We start from the raw sequence: 25,045 nt of genomic DNA on the forward strand, positions 1-25,045 counted from the left end.
TTTTGCTACAAGGCGATCAGCCTGGATATTCCTACTTTTTATCCAAGATGCCACTGATAAGGGGGAGCCCTTCCACTTGATTAAGTATTGGAGTTGTCTCCTGTGCCACCTCAAATCAAGGACTCGTTGAACCTCATAATGGGTTTGGCCCCCTTTGACCACAGGGCCCAGGAGCTCCCAGGTGTCAGAGTGTGTCCAATCACGGGTTTTAAGAGGGTACTATGGAACGCTGGGTGTATCTTCCCCAGCAATCGAGGCAGTTTCAATTGCACTGTGACTGGGTTGATGATCTTTACTATGGGTAATGGTCCCATAAACTTTGGTCCCAGTTTCTTGCTAGGGAGTTTTAATCTCAAATATTTTGTGGAGAGGTAAACTTTCTCTCCCATCTGGAATGTCCGTTGCGGAGCCCGGTGTTTATCTGCCTCTTTCTTATAGGTTTGTGCTGCTTTAGCCAGCATTTTTTTGACATTTTCCCATGTTGCGTTCTCATGTCATTGGCGCGCAGCCCATTGTTGCTACTCGGAACCACTCAGAGAGTCGATTTGGGATGTCATGATATGCGTTACCTGAGCAATTTACTTGTCCTGGCTTGTTCTGAAAAAATGCACCAGCAGCCGCTCTGGTAAAGGGGTAGCCTTCCAATGACCCTCCTAAATTCACAGATGTGCTCTTTGATGGGGTGGCCCCACTGCTTTAGGTTGCTGAGTTCCTCTTCCGCATATGGGTCCTCCTCCGCCACCTCAAATCTGGCCTCTAGCAGTTGCAGGAAATCATCTATGTCTTGCAGTTGGGGGGCTCTCCTCTTGTGAAGGACTGCTAACCATTCCCTTGCTTCTCCCTCTAGCCCCTCTGCGATGGTATTCACCATGGCTCTGGGGGATGGGTAGAGGTGCCCATAGCGTTCTAGGTGGGTATCAGCTGAATCAAGGAATAGAGCTAGCTGATCTGAGTCCTTGTCAAACTTTTCCCTGAATTGGGGTGGGTCATTCAGCACTACTCCTCCAACCTCTTGTTGGCATCTGTATGCTTGTGCCTGATGTGGCTGGCCATCTTCCTCACTTCTAATTCGGAGAGAGGGAGGGGGTTGCCTGCCCTGGGCAACCTGCCTGCTGAGTGGGAGAGGCACTGGTTGCAGTTTCGGGCTCCTTCTCCTTCTATTGGGTGGAGGAGGGGGGCTGCACTCCAGTCTGCGTCTCCTCCATTCAACAGGATCAGATGTCCCTCCCCTCTCTTTTGGGTTGCATGATGGCCCCTCATTATAAAGGGTGGTCCAGTTAAAATCCTCCCTCAGTTGCTCTATTGCACTCCCCAGTGATTCCATCTGGGGCTTTGGGAGCCTGGCTTGTGCCCAGTCCCACATCCAGTCCATCCTTGCCAGCTTGCTCGAGACCCTTCCCTTTATCTGGGAATTGGGGTAAGGGAACTCAACTACAGCTGCCTTAGGGGCTAATTTCCAGCAGTACTCATCCTTTCTTGCTTCTGCCACTGGGAAAGGCATCGCAGCTTGGATGTCTGGAGCTTTGATGTTTGATGTTCTCCTCCAGCTGAAATCAGGCTTTCTTCCGATAATCCGCCTTCTCTCATGGTTGCCTGATTTTTCCTCCAAGCACCCCAAATATCAGGAAGTGATTGGAGAGCCCGGGATTCAGGAAACCCGGAAATCTTGATAGATTTTAAAAGTCAGTTTCAGCTCTCTGTGAAGTTTCCAAAAGATGACTTAATTAATTTACGAGCCTCGAGACAAAGTTCAGAAGAAATCCATTTATTTATTAGGATCAACATTTTGGCATGTTCTTCTGCAGAGCCAAAACTGATATCTGGTTAATGGACTTTGCACTTTACCCCTGTGTCTCCCCTCAATCTGTGTCATAAATCATATCCACCAACAAGATGCTGCAGCAGGCTGTGAACTTTGCACCCCACATGCTGGCTGTAGAAATATGGGATCTGACTCTAGCCGAAGGTATGCATGGAATTCTCCCTCCAATGTCAACTTGATAATAGTCATGGTAACACTTTACAAGTTGACACACGGATTGTATTAGCTTTTTTGGCTGCTGCCATACATTACTGCAGACTCATGTTTAAGTGATCGTCCACAAGGACTCCGTGTTCCCTCTCAGACTTACTGTTTTTGAGCCAGGTTTCACCTACTCTGTACTTGTGTCTTTGGTCCTGCCCAAGTGTAAAACCTTGCTTTTCTCAACATTAAATTTCATTTTGTTGGATAGGGCGCATTGTTCAAGTTTGTCAAGATCATCCTGAACTTGTCTTCTGGGGTGTTGGCTATTCCTGCCAGCTTAGTGTCTTCTGCAAATTTGATGAGTTCCCCTTCCACTCCCTCATCTAAGTCATTTATGAAGCTATTGCGGAGTACTGGGCCTAAGAGTGAACGTTGTAGTACCCCATGCTTACTTCCCTCCATGTAGATGTAGTACCATTAAGGACTACTCATTGAGTACAATTTGACGGCCAGTTACAAATCCATCTGGTGGTGATGTTGTTTATTCCACATTTTTCTAGTTTACCAAGAAGTAGTTTGTGGTCTACTTTGTCAAATGCCTTGCTGAAGTCTAAATATATTATGTCCACAGCATTTTGCTAGTCTATTAATTTAATCACTTTATCAAAGAATGAAATAAGATTGCTTTGGCCTGATCTGTTTTTTAAAAAACCTGTGCTGGCTAGTTGTTAGAACTTTATTTGTTTCTAGATGTTCACATATCTGTTTATTGGTTATTTTTCCCCCAGTATCTTTCTTGGTATTGATGTTAGGTTGGTGTGTAGTATCCTGTGCCTGTTTTATTTTCCTCTTTTTTGAAGATGGGAACCACATCAATAATTATTTTCCAATCCTCTGGTAGTTTCCTGGTGCTCCAAGATTTTTTAAAAATATAACAGTGGTTCTGAGATAACATCTGCCATCTCCTTCATATTTCTGGGATGTAATCCATCAGGTCCTAGTGATTTATATTTCATTAAGATCAGATGGGTGTTCTCTAACTATTTTCTTGTTTATTTTAATTTTTATTTCTAGTCTGTCTTTTACAGTTATGTTTTTGGTAGGTTGGACTATAGTTTCTTTTTGTGTGAAGACTGATGCAAAGAATGAGTTAAGCAGCTCTGCTTTCTTTCTACTGCCTGTTACTTCCTTTGCCATCTTCTCTCTTTAATGGACCAACTGTTTCCTTGACTTTTTTCCTTGTTATTTATATGTTGAAAGAAACTTTTTTTATTATTATCTTTGACTTTTGTTGCAAGTCTTTGTTCATTCCGAGCCTTTGCTTTCCTAACTTCATCTTTTCAGATTTGGACTGCCTGCTGATATTCTGCCTTATTTCCTCTTTCCAGTTTTTTGTACTTACCCTTTTTTGTTTTTCTGTTTATCAGAGAGATCTTTGTGCAACAATGCTGGTTTCTTCTTGGATCTCTTGTTTTTCTTTTTCAGTGGTATTGTTGTAGACTGGGCTTTAATGAACATATATTTCAGTGTTTTCCATGCTCCTTGAGTTGTTTTCCCTTTTAGGATTTTTATCCATGACGTTTTGCTTAGGCTCTCTCTGAGTTTGTGAAAATCAGTTTTTTTAAAGTTTAAGACACTGGTTGGATTATTTTCTATTGCTTGTATTTGCATTTAATTGAATTCCAGTATGATGTGATCACTCGCCCAAATTTCTGACAACTTCAACTCCCTCTATCATTTGTTCTGTGCTAGTAAGAATTAGGTCTAGTATAGTTTTTCCTCTAGTTTCTTCCTCTACCTTTTAGATCACAAAGATGTCAGCCAAGTTGGTTAGGAATCTGTTCGATCTCCCAGTTGATATCAGGGTGGTTAAAGTCTCCCACATGCTACTGTGGTATGTTTCCTTCATACATTTGTTAATTGATTAGCAAAGAGTTCATCTATTTCTTTGGCTTGGCTGGGTGGTCTGTATTAAAATTACTTCAATGGATCTAAGAGATAATTAAGTTTCACACATATATACTCAAAGCAAGCTTCATTTGTTAATGAACTCGGGCTGAGGGAAAGCAAAAAATAAAGCTGAATATTTCAGCTTTAACTAAACTTTAGTTAACTTTAACTTTTTCTTCAAGTAAACCTGGCTGTAATAGAATCTTGAAAACCGATTTGATTTTGATTTGATTTGATTTGATTGCATTTCTATGCCGCCCTATTCCCAGAGGGACTCAGGGCGGCTCACAAACCAAGTAAAGGGGGGGGGATACAAACAGGGGGAAAAAAGACAACGGACAAACAACACAACAATTTTAAAAAAATCAACAGCCACACAATTCGAGCGGGGACGGGAACTCATCAGCCCTAGGCCTGTCGGAACAGCCAGGTTTTAAGGGCTTTGCGGAAAGCCTGGAGGGTGGTGAGGGTCCGAATCTCCACGGGGAGCTCGTTCCAGAGGGCCGGAGCAGCCACAGAGAAGGCCCTCCTCCGGGTGGTAGCCAATCGGCATTGGCCAGTAGATGGAATTCGGAGGAGGCCTAATCTGTGGGATCTAATCGGTCTGGAGGTAATTGGCAGCAGGCGGTCTCTCAAGTACCCAGGTCCAATACCATGAAGGGCTTTATAAGTAATGACTAGCACCTTGAAGCGTATCCGAAGACCTATTCAAATTGTTTTCTGTTCTATCTTATACTAAAGAAAATAAAGGTTATTTTGAATTTATTTCTAACAGTTTTTTTCAATTTATGAACTGTGTAATCTTTTCTTCAAGTCCATCTTCAATGACTTTTGGTATCTTCTTCAAGATTGAAATTAATTCCTTTACATTGAGTATGAATTTGAATCCAGGTATCACATATCCAGTTTATGGACAGATCTTTATTTCACCACCATGTGAACTATGAAATGTGCTTCAGAAAATGGTCAGCATTTTTGTCTGTTAATTGTAGGAGTGAGGTGGGGATAACACTTGTCATTCAAAGGCATTCATTGTGTTTTACTGTGAAAGGTGATTGCCATTATTAATCTTATTGAGAAACAGAGAAGCTCCCAAGATAATTAATAGTAATGTGCTATGATTTGAATACTAATTGTTGCAATAAATTATGTTTGAATTTTATTTTAATAAGCTTTATGTAAGAATGAGAAATCTATTAATAGTAAATATAGGGTCTGATTTATAAATATATTCCTATTATTAGTCTGTTTTTCTTTTGTTCTTCCAAAGCAAATAGATCCTTGCCTTTATCCTAACCTCTTCCAAAAATCATTGGATCCAGAGGTTTTTTGCCAAATCTTGAAAATTCTACAGGATTTTCATACTAAGTAAGTTTAAAGCTATTTTCTCAGATTAATTTACTATTGTATTTTTATTGGATTGTGCCTTTAGCTCGATTACTAGTTTTAATATTTTCTGCTGCATATTTCTTTAGACAAATTTGTTTAATCTGATACTAATAATATGTTAATATTAAATTCATACTATTTGGATAAGAAGCAGGTACAATAAATTATTATATAATTTAGATGTTTTAAAAACCAGGAGTAAGACACCAAAAGTAGTTCTCATGGTTGAAACATTTCAGTGTTACTTACTATTTTTGAATAGAAATTCAGAGGTGATCCATAAGTACAGTTGCCATGGCAATTTTCATACATATCTGACAAAATTGTATCCTAGAAATACTCTGAGCTTCTGAATAAAATGTTAAATTAAAAAATGAAAGCATTCTTTTTTTCCCAGATTTCAATATTTTTGTGCTACATTTTAGAATATTCTGAATTTATAGAAAACTCAAAATTCTACCCAAATATTGTTTCTGGAAGGGATCAGTGACTACCTCTTGAAAGATGTTGTAAAGGTCTTCCATCAATTCTCTGTGCATATTGGAAAATTCAGCAGATACACCCTATGACCTTGATTAATATTAATAATTTAGTCTGCGACTAAAAAGCTGTTTGATTATTTCATCTAATTTGCATGTATTTTGGTGTGCTGAAAACAAATAAATATTGAAAAAACTCCTAGACGTCATGATTTGCCACAACATGCAAAATTGTCTTCAAATTTATCAACTTTTTTAATTTTTGGTATTTTTTTTATAGTATGGGTTTTTAACCAAATTTAAAGTCCAAATTACTATTAAGTAATTCACATAAGTGCACTTAAGATATAAAATGCCAAAAAAACCTTAAAGGGTTTGTCCGAGTTATGTAAAAAAAATATAGCACTGTAAATCTGATGGTCAGCAGATATACATAAGCTAAGGCAAGTTTAAGTCTGTGCTTCTAATGGTAGAAGAGGTTAATCTTCCTGAAGAATCCAGTGGGAGGGAGACACAGGGCAGATAGCAGCATCTCCAGTCAGTGCAGAGGATGTGGCCAGCACTGTGACGTCTCGGTGTACAGACACAGAGCTGCTCTCTCCTGCTTGTGCCACACTGGTGCACGAATCATCATCAGGTCTTGGTTCTAGGCTGTTCACACTTTTTCATCGCAATTCATGTTAGCTCGTCATTCTTCAACTTTCAACTTTCAACAATGTTATGGCTCTGCGAAAGTGTATTAATTCGCCAGACAGTTCCTGTTTCATCGTTGTGAATATACAGTGTTGAAGCAACAGTAGAATATTACACACTTTGTGAAAAAGTATACTTTGCATACTTTGGACTAAAAATTGGAGATCAAAATAATTCGCAATTTAATGGGTTTATATGCCGCCCAATCCCGGAGGACTCCGGGCGGCTTACAAATACGAAATGAAGTAAAATAACACACAGGGGGAGAATACAAACAATACAAACAATTTAAAAAGCACAACATACATTCGGTTAACTGGGAGTTGCACCTGATTTGGAAATCAGCAACCCCAGGCCTGTCGAAACAGCCAGGTCTTAGTGGCTTTTTGGAAGGCCATGAGGGAGGGAAGGGTCCGGATCTCTGCTGGTAGCTCGTTCCACAGAGCCGTAGCAGCTACAGAAAAGGCTCTCCCCCGAGTAGTCGCCAGTCGCATTATCCGGCCGATGGTACCCGAAGAGGCCTAGCCTGTGGGTTCTTATTGGACGTTGGAAGGTGTGTAGCAGGAGACGGTCTCTCAGATATCCAGGTCTAGTGCCATGTAGGGCTATAAAGGTAATCACCAGCACTTTGTACTGCGTCCGGAGATTATAGGGAGCCAGTGCAGCTCGCGGAGGATAGGTATAACGATTCGCTCGCACGGCTGCATTCTGGACAAACTGCAGTCTCCGAACACTCTTCAAGGGCAGCCCCATGTAGAGTGTGTTGCAGTAATCAAGCCTTGAGGTGACAAGGGCATGAGTGACCATTTGAAGTGCCTCCTGGTCCAGATAGGTCGCAACTGGTGCACCAGGCGAACTTGGGCATAGGCTCCCTGGTCCATAGCAGAACAAATGAGTTTCTAAAGGTCAGCTGCGGATCGAGGAGGACACCCAAGTTGCGAGCCCTCATTGAGGGGTGTAAGCTTTCACCCTCCAGGCTGATAGATGGAAAATCCAGACTATCCTTGGGAGGAAACATCAAAAGCCACTCGGTCTTGTCTGGATTGAGTGCCAGCTTGTTTACTCCCATCCAGACCCTAACAGCCTCCAGGCACTGGCACATCACTTCCACTGCTTCGCTGAGTTGGCACGGGGTGGACAGATACAATTGAGTATTGTCCGCGTATTGGTGGTACTTAATCCTGTGCCGGCAAATGATCTGACCCAGCGGCTTCATGTAGATGTTAAATAGGAGGGGGGACAGGACCAAGTCCTGCAGCACCCCATATTTGAGGGGCCTAGGGGTCGACCTCTGCCCTCCCACCAACACCGACTGTGACCTGTCAGAGAGGTAAGAGGAGAACCAACGTAAAACGGTGCCTTTCACTCCCACCTCCCCCAGTCTTCGCAGAGGATACCATGGTCGATGGTATCGAAGGCCGCTGAGAGGTCAAGAAGCACCAGGATAGAGGAAAATCCTCTATCCCTGGCCCGCCAGAGATCATCGGTCAGCACGACCAAAGCAGTTTTGGTGGAATAACCAGGCCTGAAACCCGATTGGAAGGGCTCAAGATAGTCAGCTTCATCCAACGCTCAGTGAACACTCTGATGGGGCGCAGGAGTTCATGGCTTCCATGACAGCCATGGGCTTGACCCAGATAATTCGGGGCCCAACTCACTCTGCGGGTCACACGCTCGACCTCGTATTCCTCTCGGAGCAGTGGACTTGTGACCTTGGTCTGAGGGGTAATGAGATCATACCCCTGTCGTGGTCAGACCACTGCCTACTGAGGCTTGACTTCCGAAGACCAAACCCCCACTGTAGGGAGGAGGAACTGACCAAGTGGTTCCGCCCCAGGCGACTTATGGACCCTTTGAGGTTCCAGACGGAGCTTGGGGTTATTCCTGATACTCTCGCCCACAATCCGGTAGAGACTCTGGTTGCTGCCTGGCATTCGGCAGCATCGGAGACCCTCGACCGGATTGCGCCACTACAGCCCCTCCGAGGCGGCGGATCCTGGAGGCCTTGGTTCACCGAGGAGCTCCGGGAGAGGAAGCGCCGGAGGAGACGCCTAGAGCACCTGTGGAGGTCCGATAAATCCGAATCGAACCAAGCACTCTTAACAACCTGCACCAAGGATTACATCAGGGCACTTAGGGCAGCAAAGAGATCTTATATTGCCACCTTGGTTGCGTCCGCCGAGTCCCGTCCAGCCGCCCTGTTTAGGATAACCCGTTTCCTCTTAAATAAGAGGGATACGGGGGACCCCTTGCAGGGTAGGGCTGAAGACTATGCCCAGTTCTTGGCGGACAAAGTTGCTCGGTTTCGGTCGGATTTGGACTCCACCTTTGCAGAGCCAGCCGAGACACGAGAGGACGATTTGGTAGAACCATCGCTGGGTTGAGTTTCAGGATGTTACCCCCGGGGACGTGGGACAAGGCCATGAGGGCTGTGAGTGCCTCCACCTGTGTACTGGACCCGTGTCCCTCCTGCTGGTTGCTAACAGCAGGGAGTGACACGGGGCTGGATCCAAGCGGTTATTACCGCCATCGCTTCGGGAGGGGCACTTCCCCGCCGCACTTAAAACGGCGGTGGTGAGACCCCTCCTGAAGAAACCATCTTTGGATCCAGCCGTACTTAACAACTACCGTCCAGTCTCCAACCTCCCCTTTATTGGGAAGGTTGTTGAGAAGGTGGTGGCCTACCAGCTCCAGCGGTCCTTGGAGGAAGCCGACTACCTGGACCCCTTCCAGTCCGGCTTCAGACCTGGTTACAGCACAGAAACCGCTTTGGGTCGCATTGACCGATGATCTCTGGAGAGCCAGGGATGGAGGCCACGCCTCCATCTTGGTTCTCCTTGACCTCTCGGCGGCTTTCGATACCATCGACCATGGTATCCTTCTGCGACGACTGCGGGAGGTGGGGGTGGGAGGCACTGTTTTGCAGTGGTTCTCCTACCTCTCGGACAGGTCGCAGTCGGTGTTGGTCGGGGGACAGAGATCGACCATGAGGCCCCTAACATATGGGGTGCCGCAGGGGTCGGTCCTGTCCCCCGTACTATTTAACATCTACATGAAACCGCTGGGCGAGATCATTCGGAGGCACGGGATAAGATACCACCAATATGCGGACGATACGCAGCTGTATCTGTCCGCCCCATGCCAACTCAATGAAGCGGTGGACGTGATGAATCAGGGTCTCGAGGCCGTCAGGGACTGGATGAGGGCTAACAAGCTTGTACTCAACCCAGAAAAGACCGAGTGGCTGTTGTGTTTCCCTCCCAAAAATTTGGTTAGTGTTCCATCGCTCAGGCTGGGGGGCCAAATTTTACACCCCTCAGACAGGGTTCGCAACTTGGGAGTCCTCCTGGATCCACAGCTGACCTTTGATTACCACCTGTCGGCTGTGACCAGGGGGGCATTTGCCCAGGTTCGCCTGGTGCGCCAGTTGCGACCCTACCTGAATCGGGAGGCTCTCACAACAGTCACTCGCACCCTCGTGACCTCTAGGCTGGAATACTGCAATGTGCTCTACATGGGGCTGCCCTTGAAGAGCATCCGGCGGCTTCAGCTAGTCCAGAATGCGGCCGCGCGAGTGATTGTGGGTGCACCTCGGTTCACCCACATAACACCTATCCTCCGCGAGCTGCACTGGCTACCTGTTGATCTCCGTGTGCGCTTCAAGGTGCTTCTTACTACCTACAAAGCCCTTCATGGTAGTGGATCTGCGTACTTGGGAGACCGCCTCCTGCCAATCACCTCCTCTCGACCCATAAGATCTCACAGATTAGGCCTCCTCCGAGTGCCATCTGCCAGCCAGTGCCGGCTGGCAACTACGCGAGGAGAGCCTTTCAGTAGCAGCTCCGACCCTCTGGAACGATCTCCCCGTGGAGATTCGTACTCTCACCACCCTTCAGACCTTCCGCACAGCCCTCAAGATCTGGCTATCCCGCCAGGCCTGGGGGTAAAGACCATAATCCGCCCCCACCCGAATGTTGTATGAATGTTGCTTGATTTTAATTATACATTGTGTTTTTATGTTATTGTATGTCTTCCCCTCCCATACAAGTTGTTAGCCGCCCTGAGTCCCCTCAGGGAAAAGGGCGGCCTATAAATAAACTCAACTACAACTACAACTACAAGGACCGTTGGAGTTGAAAGGCCACCACCTTCTCAACAACCTTCGCAATAGAGGGTAGGTTGGAGACTGGACGATAGTTATTAAGAATAGCTGGATCCAGAGAAGGTTTCTTAAGAAGGGGTCTCACCACCGCATCCTTTAGGGGCTGCGGGAAAGATCCCTCCTGTAGAGAGGTGTTAATAATTCTCTGGAACCAGCCTCGTGTAACCTCCTTGTTGGCAGAAACCAGCCAGGAGGGACATGGGTCCAGTAATCAGGTGGAGGCACTTACCGCTCCCATGGCCTTGTCCACTTCCTCAGGAGTAACAGGTTGGAACTCAATCCAAGAAATCCGATCAAGGCCCACCCCTGGCATCTCAGCAGGAACTGCCCAAGTGGAGTCCAGGTCCGTCCGAATCTGAGCGACTTTGTCCGACAGAAACTGAACAAATTCCTCAGCTGTTCCCTGCAAAGGTTCCTCCGCATCCCTCCCCTTCAGAAGGGAGCGGGTAATCCTAAACAGGGCGGCCGGGTGAGATTCTGCGGATGCAATAAGAGCGGGAAAATGTGCACATTTTGCCGCCCGTATCGCCACGAGATAAGTCCTAATATAGGCTCTTAGCAGTGCTCGGTCAGATTCGGAGTTACTAGCCCTCCAGCATCGCTCTAGGCGTCTCTTTTGGCGCTTCATCTCCCGGAGTTCCTCGGTAAACCAAGGAGCCCTCCTGGATCCACTTCCATGGAGAAGGCCACAAAGGCGCAATCCGGTCAAGAGCCCCAGCCGCCGCTATATTCCAGGCAGCGACCAAGGACTCTGTCGGACTGCGGGCAAGGGAGTCAGGTATATCCCCAAGCTCCGTTTGAAAACCCAAAGGGTCCATCAGGCGCCTGGGGCGGAACCACTTAATCGGCTCCACCTCCCTGCAGTGGGGGAGTGGTTTCCGAAAGTGCAGCCTCAGTAAGAAGTGATCTGACCATGACAGGGGCGAGATCTCAATGCCCTCTAATTTCAGATCACGTCTCCACTGCCCCGAGAGAAACACGAGGTCGAGCATGTGTCCCGCTGTATGAGTTGGGCCCAGAATTACCTGGGTCAAGTCCATGGTTGTCATGGAAGCCATGAACTCCTGCGCCCCATCAGAGCGTTCGCCAAGAGATGGCAGGTTGAAATCCCCCAATACTATAAGTTTGGGGAATTCAACTGCCAGTCCGGCTACTGTCTCCAGGAGCGCAGGCAGTCTGTTGCAACGCAGCTGGGAGGTAGGGAAGATAAAGTTTGGGCGCCTCATAAAGTGTGCAAATGGTGTGTTGAGGACCTCCGAAACTGGTTCAAGAGTAAGAAAAAATCTTTCCGTTATGGGATTCCTATGGTATGGCGAGAACAAAAGAATCATAGTGATGACTGTTACTTTTGTTCATGCGATGTGAAAAATTTTAATTCCAAATGGAAGCATTTCATTTTATACCCCAATCTTCACTCAGCAATTTGTCCCATCCCCCAGGGCACAGATATATCAGTACCCAAGCCCCCTTCTACCTTGGAAGAGATACCTAGCTCTGATGAAGGTGAAGTCATACCTAAACCAGATGACAAATCAAGTTCTGACTTTGAAGATGATACAAAATTGTTTTCTCAGGAGGAGATGAATGATTTGGTAAGAGACTTGAATCTTCCCAAAGATGCCGTTGAGTTACTCGGATCAAGGCTGAAAAGCAGGCATTTATTGTTGCCAGGAGTGTCATCTTCATGGTTCAGACATTGTGAAAAGGAGTTCGTTCCTTACTTCGCCCAGGAAGACAAGTTGGTTTATTGCATCGATGTCAAAGGTCTGATGGGTCAATTTAAAATCCAATATGATTCAGAGCAATGGCGTCTTTTTATAGATTCTTCAAAAAGAAGTCTCAAAGCAGTTTTACTCCACAACGGTTTTTACGCTTCCATACCTGTAGGTCATTCCGTACACTTGAAGGAAACCTACAAGAACTTGGAATTGGTTCTTCGTAAACTTAAATATGAAGACCATGGTTGGCAAGTGTGTGGGGACTTGAAGGTCTTGTGCATGCTGCGCGGGCAAAAAGCTGGGTATACCAAATACCCTTGTTTTCTGTGTCTATGGGACAGTCGAGACCGACAAAATCACTGGACCAAGAAGAGTTGGCAGCCGAGGGTGCTAACAGTCGGTGAAAAAAATGTCCTCCGAGAAACTTTGGTACCTTCCCATAAAGTTCTTCTACCACCTCTCCACATAAAATTGGGATTGATGAAGCAATTTGTAAAATCACTTCCAAGAGATGGAGAATGCTTCAAATACTTGGTCACCCAAGTTTCCATGCCTGTCAGAGGCAAAATTGAAGAAAGGTGTGTTCGTGAGACCAGACATTAGAAGGCTTATAGTTGATCAAGAGTTTGTCAATACCATGATGGATCCTCAAAAAGAAGGATGGATTGCATTTAAAGAAGTCGTACAGAAATTTTAAGGCAATAACAAAGATCCTCACTACAAAAAGATTGTCGGAAGAATGCTGAAAGCATTTCAAGCTTTAGATTGCCTGATGAGTTTGAAAGTGCATTTCCTCCAGTCCCACCTTGACTACTTTCCTGAAAATTTGGGAGCTGTGAATGAGGAACAAGGTGAACGTTTCCACCAAGACATTAAAGAGATGGAAAGGAGATGCCAGGGAAAATGTAGCATTACAATGATGGCAGACTACTGTTGGATGCTTCAGAGACATTCCAGATGCTACCCACAAGCCTAAATGCACCAAGAGGAGCCTCACAAGGAAGAAGAATCGAGTTTAGTGTGTGTAGCTGAGCTCATTTCAGTTCAAAAAAAGGATTTTCATGAAATATTGTAATAAAACTTTAATTTTATAAGTCTATTCCATTATTTTGAGGTATTGCCTTATTTAACATAGTTACCTAAATTGTCAGGAAACGTGATGTCCTATGACAAAATGGAGGTCATTTTCAGATTCAGTGCACCAAAAAAACATAAAGTTTATGTGGAAATAACGAAAACAGCTCTCGAAATTTTTTTTTGCAGACCAAACCTAAATATTCTTTTAATACATGAGGCCAAAAATTAAACCAAGAAAATATTTCTTCTTGAATTTTTACCAGTATCTTTGGGAGAGGGGTGGTTACTTTTTAAGAGAAATTTTAATTTATTTAGTGTTGTTTAGTGACCACTTGACCAGATAGTGGTTACAAATACAACAGAAGCCATATTTGCGGTTTGAAGAAAATCAGACATTCTCTAATTTAAACAATTGCAATTTGGGAAATCCATCAGCTAATAGAAAAGTACAGAAGGTTCATTTGGTTTTCAGGGCGTGACTTTATTTTCAGTTTAGCAACGATTATATATTTGATATATATGCAGCTCTATGTATTATTTTCATATATGCATTTTTCATATTAGTCAATGTTGTGCTTTTTTAATGGCATGAATGAAAATAATGAAAGGTATGAATTAATGTCTTATCTTACAAGGAAAGAAGAGCCTTTACTTATCCTTGAAATTCTGCACAAATTATCAGAATCCAAAAGATTTGATATGGCAGTTATGTTTATGTCAGAGTCAGAGAAAAAAAGTAAGTAAAACACATTACTGGGTCATTATTAAAATCAACTGGCTTGATAGTTTAGAGATTAGTATAAATATTGCCAATATGTCACTATTCCAGATATATTAAAAACATGTATTATAATCTTTTTCCACAGAAACCTTTCTGTCCCTGAAAATATGTGGAAAGTATTTTTTCAGAACAAACTATAAAAAGATTGTTGGGTCGGTGAAATTCATCTCTAGATCGCTTTGAGTATCTTTCTTTCTGTTTAAATTGGAAGATAATAAGAAACAAAGAACCAAAAACGAAGAATGGCCAAGCCATCTTCTGCCTCTTTTTTGTACAATTATATCTGTATAGCAGTGGATTGTATTGTTCATAAAGTCAAGTTTATGGAAATATTACAATTCATTCCAAGTTTAATATGACTCTTAATTCAGACTCTTTGCAACTTATTATTGTTTTTTAAATATATAAATTGAAGGACGATATCATTTACTAAATGCTAAATCTATTTTTAATTTAAACATAATGTAATAACGGATTCTCTTTTGTTATAGCTGTACGTTTTTATTTGATCATTTGGAACAATCTCATTTGGAAGATTCTCCTATTAAACAACTCAAGATAAAATACAGCATTTAATTTAAATACTTTTTATATCTCTATAGCAGATTATATACTGCTTTGGAAGGACAGTTCCATATAGATGATTATGACAGAGAATTTCAAGTTCATTCAGCTTTTTGTTATGAAATTGATTCACCATGTTTTGCTCGATTTTATTTATTTTTTTCATTTTGAACATTCTGTAGAAACAAGATTGATAGTTGCTACAATATTATCAAATTCCATTCTTTATTAGTTGTGTGTTAAAAATTATATATTTTTATTCGTATAAATAAATTCACAAATGTTACATTATTTCAATCTTTTTTTAATTTGCAATACTTGCAGTATTTCTTGGCAGAATTTCAAGCTTAGACAAGTGAAAAATCACTTTTAAAAAACTCTGACATGTAATGTTTCTCTTATTTTTATTATTTAGTCTTGATATCTTTTAAGAACATTTGCTTGCTGTTAAATTTCACTAATTATGATTTGACTAGGTCAGCTTCTTCTTTGGAGACAGAACCACTATCTATACTTGAATGTAATGCTTTAGGTGTATATTCTTTAAACAAGGAATAGATTTTACTTCTGAGTGCCATGATAGGATGAATTACAATAGAGGGAATTACTTTTAAACGTTATAGCTAAATGTGATGTTTATATAGTAAACCAACTTGTGACACATTGGTAATCCTTTCAGGCATATTTCCTCATTATTTATCCCACCTTTGTATACCTCAAGATATCAAACATATCGAACATACCTAATATTCCTTCCTCCTCCTTCACAACAACAACACTGTTCCTACACAATAACAGCCCTTTGTCTACAACAACAACCCTGGGGAGTAAGTTGGCATGAAAGAGAGTGACTGACCCAAAGTCACCCAGCTGTTTTTCATGCTAAGGCATGATTAAAACTCAGTCTCCCTGTCAGACCTGTTCCAATATGATCCCTTAGGAAAGAAAGACTCCATTTGGTTGAAGCGAAAGGTTCTTTTACTAAAAAATGTTGATTGCAGTAAAGTCAGGCTAGATCTGGGTTTCCCACACAAAATATAAGAAAGGTTTCCCCTCATCCCAGTTCATTTTTAGCCAATCGGAACTTGCCGAAGAGTTTTGAGAATGCTGAGATGTTTTGGGATAATCCACACTTTTTCTCAGGGTGTGTGGCTTTGTATACAAACTGGTTCCGAGCTTGACTGATTTTTATCACCTGTCATTCCCCCATCCCTATTTCCCTTCAGGTACACAAACAGCATTATTGTCCATCTATCTTCCCTCCCTCCTTCTAGTCTTTGATGACAGGATGCTTGTGAGATGCCAAACTGAATTTGGCAGACCTGACATTCTGCCCCCCTTGGCAGAGACATTGGTCCTGTAAAGAAAAAAGGGGGAGGGAGAGAAACAGAAATTTTCAAATGAGCAGATATTCAGTAAGGTTTATCTGGGTAATGTTCATGGATTTTTTTAAGCACTCTGGAGGCTTTCATATGTTTAATAATATCAACCCATTCAGTCTCTGAGAGTGGGAAGGCTTTCCATATTATCAAGTACTGGATTCCCCTCCCCGATGCATATGGGAGTCTAAAATGTATTTGACTTCCAAGTGTTGCTCTCCCTCAATCATAATGGGGCCGAGAGGTGGTTGTGTGTGACTCAGGACATAGGGAAGATGTAATCTCTGGTTTCAGTAGGCTGCAATGAAATACCGGGTGTACACGCGTTTTTGGCAAAATTCTATAGTCACTGGGTTAACTGGCTCAAGGTCTATAGTCACTGGGTTAATAATCCTTTTTATGGGGAAAGATCCAATGTATTTCAGCCCCAATTTTTTTTGGACAGTTGTCTAGATTGTAAGAATTTGACTGGATGGATGGATGATGAGGTTTGAGGTTTGAGGTTTATTGGGATTTATATGCCGCCCTTTTCCCTGAGGGGACTCAGGGCGGCTTACAACCACAGGGGAGGGGAAGTGCAAGGTCAAAACAAACAATTAGTGAACAAAAGAAAAATGATAAAACACAACTTTCATTCAGCAATCAAACACTCGGGCGGGTGATTGGAAACCTATTCCCAGGCCTGCTGGGAGAGCCAGATCTTGAGGGCTGCGCGGAAGGTCTGGATCGTGGTGAGGGTGCGGATCTCCATGGGGAGCTCGTTCCATAGGGTCGGGGCAGCAGCAGAGAAGGCTCTCCTCCGTGTGGTCGCCAGTCGGCATTGACCAGCTGATGGAATTCGGAGGAGGCCTAGTCTGTGCGATCTAATTGGTCGGTTTAGGGAGGTAATCGGCAGAAGGCGGTCTCTCAAGTCAACCTTTCTTATATTCGGTTGAGATGATCTCTCCAGTTGGATGAATGTGCGGGATAGAATGAGTAGCTAGAAAAGTCCTGGAAGGACCTGGGCCAAGTCACACAAGACTAAAAATAAAAAGCAGCCAATGCTCTCCACTGAAACCACACTATTTCTCAACAGTATTCCTTAAAAGAACTGCATTCATGGAAGTTTTCTTCAAGTAAATGCATACCAGCACATCCTTAAAGGCACCAGGAAAAATCCCTTCCCTCTCGCCATACATGCCCAAGAAAGCATTCATTACTTCCCAGAACCAGCTACTGTTTGGGGAGTTAGTACTTATGATTATTAATAACATCTATGTGTATATCCATTCCTGAAATATTCATGTTCCTTATAGGAATGACTCAAGTGCACAAAATCCTTTTTTTAATTACAAGAGTTTTGTTCTCAGGTTGTGGGGGAGGCAGAATGATGTTTAATTAAATAGTTTAGTAAACTCAGAATTTTCTAAATCAATTAAAATGATGACTTAGACTTTCTACACATTGTGATGTTACTCAGTGTTAACTTTACAGAATCTACACATTGTGATGTTACTCAGTGTTAACTTTACAGAAAGTTGCTGCTGCTGCTACCTGTAACGTAAGAAAAATAACTGAAATTTTTATAAAACTGAATTTATATGTGTATGTGTGTGTGTGTGTATGTATATGTGTGTGTGTATAACGGATAAGAGCCTGTGGCCTAATGGCTAAGAAGTCTGCCTAGTATGTACATATATATGTTGTATTTGTGCTGATAAATAAATAAAGGGAGACTAGTATAGATCTATTTCAAGCTATTTAGCTCTCATCAGCTAGCCATACCCTTACTGGGATTTGAACCTGGGCTATATTACATACTAGGCAGACTTCTTAGCCATTAGGCCACAGGCTCTTATCCATTATCAGCGAAGCCAGGGTGAAAGGTATCTATTAGATTTCTTTTACAACCCCCGGTATGCCCAAATATGGGAGGAAGATCACTACATCCATTCTCTGTCCTTCGGCTCGTCACAAGAGACCATCCAGGCAGAAACCCAATATTTTTACTGTTGCCTTTTTGTTACATTTTGTTGTATTTGTGCTGATAAATAAATAAATTATTTATCAGCAGTGAGCTAAATAGCTTGAAATAGATCTATACTAGTCTCCCTTTATTTATTTATCAGCATACCCTTTATTTATTTATATATATATATATATCCTGTTCTGCCGTACTGTCTTCTACTGTACAATGCAGTGGAGTTGCCATGGTAATGGCTTCACGGTACTACACAAGGGGGCTCCCTCTGCTAAGAGGGAAAATCCAACATTAGAATTTATGTTTGGTCCAGAGCAGGGGTGAAATGCTCTGTACTTGTTCGCTTCGCTACTGGTTTGCTTCACGCATACATGTGCACCAAACGCGCACTTCATGCACATGCACACTGCAGGAATTAAGGAGCCTTTTCTGAGTCTGCAAAGGTAAGTAGAACAGCAAGGGGGGGAACAGCTTTGCCGCACGATTTAGATTCTCTAGAAAGCAGGATTTCCTACTTTCTAGCGAATATAAATCGTGCGGCACAGCTGATTGTTGCATAGCTGATCATCGGAACTACCGGTTCACCCGAACCGATAGCATTTTTTACTACTGGTTCGGGCAAACAGGCCCAAACCAGTAGCATTTCACCCCTGGTCCGGACATTTTCCCCCTGTAAATAAATGCCCAGGCAATGCTAAGTTATAGGTTACTCTTCAATAAAATGCTTTGTATAATCAAAAACATTATTTAATGGACCCTCTATTAGGATCCCTGTTTGTTTAAAATCTTTTTATTTATGCCTTAGTTGACTGGATAATTCTGGAAATCTACAAATCTTAAAAATTGTCAAGGTTGAGAAACCCTGTCTTAGACTTTCATTTTCAAAGTAACTGCATATTTTCTATTTTCTCATTAGTCAACTATCCAATTAATTTCTATTTCTCAGCAAAATTCAAGCTAGATATGCTAAAAGAAATGACACTGTCTACCATATTTTTTCTGAGAGTTGATAATAAAATGTAAGCAATAAAAGTACTTTATTAGAATAATATATAATCTATGTGTATGTATTATATATAACAAAAAATATAAAAATCTTAAAAGAACAACCTCAGTAACAAGATCCTAAGAAGGTAATCATGCCATCCAATTCAGAAGAAAATATTTGTGGTTCCTCTGAAGAGAAGACAGGTTCCAGAAACAGGAAGCATGTAAGATACTGTCTTTTTTCTGTATAATTTTTCTTTAAGACATTCTTTTAACTAAGAACTATTGTTTTTTTTGTCTAAGATTATGCGATTAATTGTTTTTGGTTTTACCTTGCCTGTCTATTCATGCTTCCAAATTCCACAACTGTTGCCTAGAATTTACTGAGGCAAAGCACCATATTAACTTTTCAGTTCCATTACAGAAGTATAGAATTGACAGATGAGACTCAGCTCTTCTAGCAGATAGTTTTGTATGTTTTTTAGCTCAGTGTTTCCCATTTTCAGTATGTATTTTTCTAAAATTATGTTTTATATTTTATTTCACCTCCTGATTCTGAATCTATAAAATAAATTGAAATGTATGAGGCTTACTGATGTGAATTAATTAAACTTAAGAATAGTAATATGTTTGCAAATGAGCAAAGGAACCATCTATTTTTCTTAATCAGGCTCAATTATCCTGAAGTTCCTAAAGAGTTGAATAGCTAGGGAAGTGACTAAAATATTCTGGTTTGATTGTAGTTGTAAAACCTTCTTGGTAGGAGTTAACGTAACATATTCTTTAATAGTGTGATCCTATTTTTGAATTATGCCCACTGTATTGGAATAGATTCATCTCCCAATTATGCCTGCCAAAGAACATAATGTTAAGCCAGAGAAACATTGCTATGGCCACAGAATAATATGTATTTCCCCGCATTCTGTCAGCTTTGACCTTTAAAAAGGTCACTTCCTAAATATTTCAGAAAGAGAAAATGAAATTGTGATTTATTAACTGAAAGCAGGAGAGGCAGCATATAATTTTTATGAGCAAATAGGAAATTTAGCTGGACAAGATCAGTAACGTAACTAGAAATTTTACATTTGATTTCTGGAAAATGTTTAACTATGGTACTGTACATATATTTGAAGGATCATTTTGCTTCAATAAAAGACTTGAGCACAGTAGCTTTTCGTAATATCATTTCAAAGAATTGCAGAGCACAGTAGCTTCAGTACTCTATCGAAGCAAAATAGACAATGTAAACAGACTTGGTAGGCTTAGAATTGTCTCTTCTTCCCCATCTTCCTTCCCACTTTCTTTCAAGCAGCAAGTCACAGGTGTAATCTGGAAAGGAAACACTGCTGAACCATTGAAAAGTGCAGGTGGTGGCTATTCACCCTCTTTCTGCTTCTCCCGGGTCTTTGATTGGGTGTTTCTTCTAGAGCAGAAGCAAAGAGCCTCTTCCACTCAAGATTTCTCTCTGTCTTCTAATATTTTTCCAGAGCAGAAGAAAAAAGACTTTTCCTGTGAAGACTTATCCATGGCTTTATTCTAATTTTCCCTTGAAATAAAAGAAAACCCTTTCTAGTGAAGTCTTATCTGTGTTTATTTTGATTTTCCTCTGGACTGGAGCAAAATCATCTGTTGGCAGGCCTTATGTAACAATCCCACACTTATTTTATTCCATGCATAGCCCACCCACTATTTAATTTACTACTTCTGCCTGTGTCTCTTTCCCAAACTTCCCACTTGTCTCTGTCTCTCTGTGTCCTCTGTCTCTGTCTGTCTGTCTGTCTGTCTCTCTCTCTCTCTCTCTCACACACACACACACACACACACCCCAATCCATGGAAAAATTGTCTTCCATGAAACCAGTCCCTGGTGCCAAAAAGGTTGGGGACCTCTGAATTAGATCATGCAGGGTCCCTACAGGAGAGCCCTTTTAAGGATTATGTATTTATAGAAAAGCAACTAACTTATCTCTGTTCATAAATGCTAAAGCAATTGTACATAAAAAGTAGAGGAGCTTTGATGAAACTATCACAACCACCATTTTGATAGTTTTGCTGTAGTGTTGTCTGTGGATGCCCCTACTAAATGCAAGCATGGGATAGCAATAGCAGTAGCAATAGCAGTAGACTTATATACCGCTTCATAGGCCTTTCAGGCCTCTCTAAGCGGTTTACAGAGAGTCAGCATATTGCCCCCAACAATCTGGGTCCTCATTTTACCCACCTCGGAAGGATGGAAGGCTGAGTCAACCTTGAGCCGGTGAGATTTGAACCGCTGACCTGCTGATCTAGCAGTAGCCTGCAGTGCTGCATTTAACCACTGCGCCACCTTGCGCCTGGTTTGTTTTCAGTCTTTTAAGTGGCTACAAACTACTAGCAGAAGTCACATTTGATCACAAGGCGAAGAGGCAATAGAGACATTTTCCCTTTTATATTTGAGCATCCAAGAATCAACAGGAAAGAGGAAAGAAAAAGAAGGAAAGAGGGGAAGAGAGCAAGGAAGGAAAAAGGGGAAGTAAGAAGAAAGAAAGGAGATGGAAGAGGGAGGAAAAAGGAAGAAAGGAAGGAAAGTCATTGTGCCCCCCCCCCAGACCCGCCTAGGCTACTACAGGCATGTTGCAACATCGCAACGTGAATGATGTTGAACTGGCCATTTCCACTATGGCCCCATCCACCATAGCCTTGCCCTTTCTGTCCCCCCCCCTCGAGTTCCACAACAACCCTGATGTGGCCTTCAATGAAATTGAGTTTGACACCCTGGCCTAGAAATAACATCAAGAATCTTTGTGCAAAGATTGATGGCACAATAGAAGACACAGTTGCAGGTCAATGGTAAGAGACTGGGAAAGGTTAATATCAAGAGATGAATATTTCAAGGAAATTCACTATCACCACCTTTTCTTTTTTTATACAATTTATACAATTTTTTAATTTAAACAAATCATACATCATTAATCAAACAGTGTATCATCTGAGTACAGTTTTGTGTCATCATATTTCAATTCAGCTTCTCCCCTATAAATCTGCTTCCCTTCCCAGTTTGTTTACTTCTATATCTCTTTGTCTATATTTATTTTCTATCCAGTGATAAAAAACTCCCCCAAATATTGTAATACTCCAATTCTTCCTTCCCCTTAATTGCCAATGTTAATCTATTCATTTCCGCACAGTCTAATATTTTTTTGATTACCTCTCCCTCTGAAGAGATTTTTTCCATCTTCCAGTTTTATGCAAATACAATTCTAGCTGCAGTTATTACATGAATAATCAAGTATGCATTCTCTTTACTATATTTCTCTGGTAAAATAGCCAAGAAGAAAAAGGCCAATTCCTTTTCCATATGTTGTTGAAACTCTTTTTCATTAAATATTGTTTGATTTAATGTCCATCTTGGTCTTTTATTCCGTCTCTTCCAAACCATTGTAATTGGGTTATGGTCAGCCCTTGTATTTGCTTCGATTTTTTAATCTTGGATATTTGCTAATATATCTGTTGTCATCCGCATCATATCTATTCTGGACCATGACATATGTCTGTCTGAGTAAAATGTGTATCTGTTTTCCTTCGAATATCTTCCTCTCCAAGCATCTTGAAGGCTTAATTCCTCAACCATTATAAAAATAAAAATAAAAACCTTTTGGAAGGGTTTTCCTAGGTTTCTTATTTTTCTTTGTGGTTTTATAGTCCAGATCTGCATCTGTTATTGCATTGAAATCACCAATCATATATATAGTCCATACTCAAACTCTATTATTTTCCTGTGTAATCTTCTATAAAAGTTTTCCTGGTTGTTATTTGGTGCATATATTGCCACCAAAAGGATTTGTTTATTGTTCAATATTACTTCCACCATTCAGATCCTTCATCATCAGCAAAAATTTGTTTAGATTCTATTGTGTTTTTGATATATAATGCTAAGCCTTTTTTACTATTGTGTGTCAATGCAGTATGTAATTCTCCCAATTTTGAATGTTCCAACAATTTTTTGTGTTGTTTTTGAATGTGCACTTCTTGTAGACATATTATGTCTATTTTTACTTTGTCCAATATAGAAAATGTTCTTTTTCTTTTTATTGCTGAATTTAATCCATTTATATTTATCTATATGACTTTTATTTCTACTTCCATGGTTTATTTAATAGGTTTTGCTGACCTGGTCATTCTTGGGTCTCTTTAATCTTTAGCCTCCTTTGCTCTTGCCCAATCTATTATTGCTCTTTCCTCTTGTTCTTTTAGCTTTTCTCTTGTTTGTTTATCTTCCATAGATTCCTCTTGATTTCTAATCTCTCTTTCCTCCCTCGATCTCTTGCAATCCCAAGTATTGGTCATAGAATAATTGCACTTTCTCTACTGAATCCAGTCTATGTCTTTGTTCTTGCCAGTTCACCAATATTCCTTCCAGTATTAACCATCCAAAGTCCACTCCTTTTTTAATCAGGCATTTTGTCAAGAATTGATACTATTTATTCAAATCTCTGACTCTTCTTGGAAACTGTTTTAATACCATTCTTTCTCCCTTTGTATTTTATTGGATTATTTCTTATTCTCTGCAGAATCTCTGTTCTTATTGCTTTCTTGGTAAATCTTACATGTACCTCTCTGGGTAAATTATTTCTCATTGTATATCTGGTGTGTACGCTAAATATTTTATCAAGCTCACGTAAAATCTTTTCTCTAGGTTCTTCCATTGCTTCCGCTAACCACTCTGCTATTATCTCAGCTAAGTTTTCCCCTTTCTCTTCTATATTTTGAAATCTAAGATAATAATTTGCTCTATCCATTTCTAATGCAATAATTGTTTTTTCCTGTGTTTCCCGATTTCTACCTGTTGTCTTTATTCTAAAATCTTCATTTCATTTCATTTCATTTCATTTATTTGTATGCCGCCCTTTTCCCTGGGGGGACTCAGGGCGGCTCACAATTCAAAAAGGGAGGGGGGGGAAAGACAAACAGTATTCCAATATGGAAACAATACAACATATTAAAAGAGAGCACAACAGTCACACAATTCGGGTGGGGTTGGAATCTTAACCCCAGGCCAGCCGGGACAGCCAGATCTTCAAAGCGGCGCAGAAGGATTGGAGGGTGGTGAGGGTCCGAATCTCCACGGGGAGTTCGTTCCAGAGGGTCGGAGCAGCCACCGAGAAGGCTCTCCTCCGGGTAGTTGCCAGTTTGCACTGGCTAGTAGATGGAATTCGGAGGAGGCCTAATCGATGCGATCGTATCGGTCTAGTGGAGGTAATTGGCAGTAGGCGGTCTCTCAAATACCCAGGCCCACTACCATGAAGGGCTTTATAGGTGATAAGTAGCACCTTGAAGCGCACCCGGAGATCGACTCTTCCGCTCTTTTCTTTGTTGACTCTGCCTTTCCTTCCACCTTTTGTATTCTTTGTTCACTTTTTTCCATCATCCCTTTAACATCTTTTAGCTCCTCTTCCACTTTCCCCATTCTCTCGCCCAGATTGCCTATCTTTTCTTTCAAGTCTTCATGTAACGCTTGTATCATCTTTTTAAACTCTTGTTGCATAGTATTAATTTTCTCTTGGAGTGCCATGTTATCCAATGTTCTCTGTGTCACTGGGCTAGCTGTCACAGCAGATACAATACAATAGCAGAATTGGAAGGGACCTTAGGGGTCTTCTAGTCCAACCCCCTGCCTAGGCAGGAAACCCTATACCGTTCCAGACAAATGTCTATCCAACATCTTAAAGACTTCCAGTGTTGGGGCATTCACAACTTCTGGAGGCAAGCTGTTCCACTGATTAATTTTTTTAACTGTCAGGAAATTTCTCCTCAATTCTAAGTTGCTTCTCTCCTTGATTAGTTTCCACCCATTGCTTCTTGTTCTACCCTCAGGTGCCTTGGAGAATAGTTTTACTCGCTCTTCTTTGTGGTAACCCCTGAGATATTTGAACACTGCTATCATGTCTCCCCTAATCCTTCT

At 41.6% G+C, this 25,045-nt stretch overlaps 1 protein-coding gene across 11 annotated transcripts in view; it reads left to right on the forward strand.

Annotated features, from left to right (window-relative positions):
* Window positions 1-15,070, forward strand: part of RPAP3 (RNA polymerase II associated protein 3) — a 44,097-nt gene extending 29,027 nt beyond the window's left edge. For 9 of the 11 annotated variants that reach the window (XM_032220653.1, XM_032220652.1, XM_032220658.1 and 6 more), the window contains 3 exons: window positions 5,187-5,284; window positions 14,070-14,170; window positions 14,301-14,700. In XM_032220653.1, the coding sequence (XP_032076544.1) occupies window positions 5,187-5,284; window positions 14,070-14,170; window positions 14,301-14,398 (297 nt within the window). In that variant the 3' untranslated portion in view covers window positions 14,399-14,700. The other 2 variants (XM_032220662.1, XM_032220663.1) reach the window with 2 other exon arrangements.
* Window positions 15,071-25,045: the final 9,975 nt, after the last annotated feature.

The sequence above is a fragment of the Thamnophis elegans genome, chromosome 7 (assembly GCF_009769535.1).
Source record: "Thamnophis elegans isolate rThaEle1 chromosome 7, rThaEle1.pri, whole genome shotgun sequence".
Taxonomy (NCBI): Eukaryota; Metazoa; Chordata; class Lepidosauria; order Squamata; family Colubridae; genus Thamnophis; species Thamnophis elegans.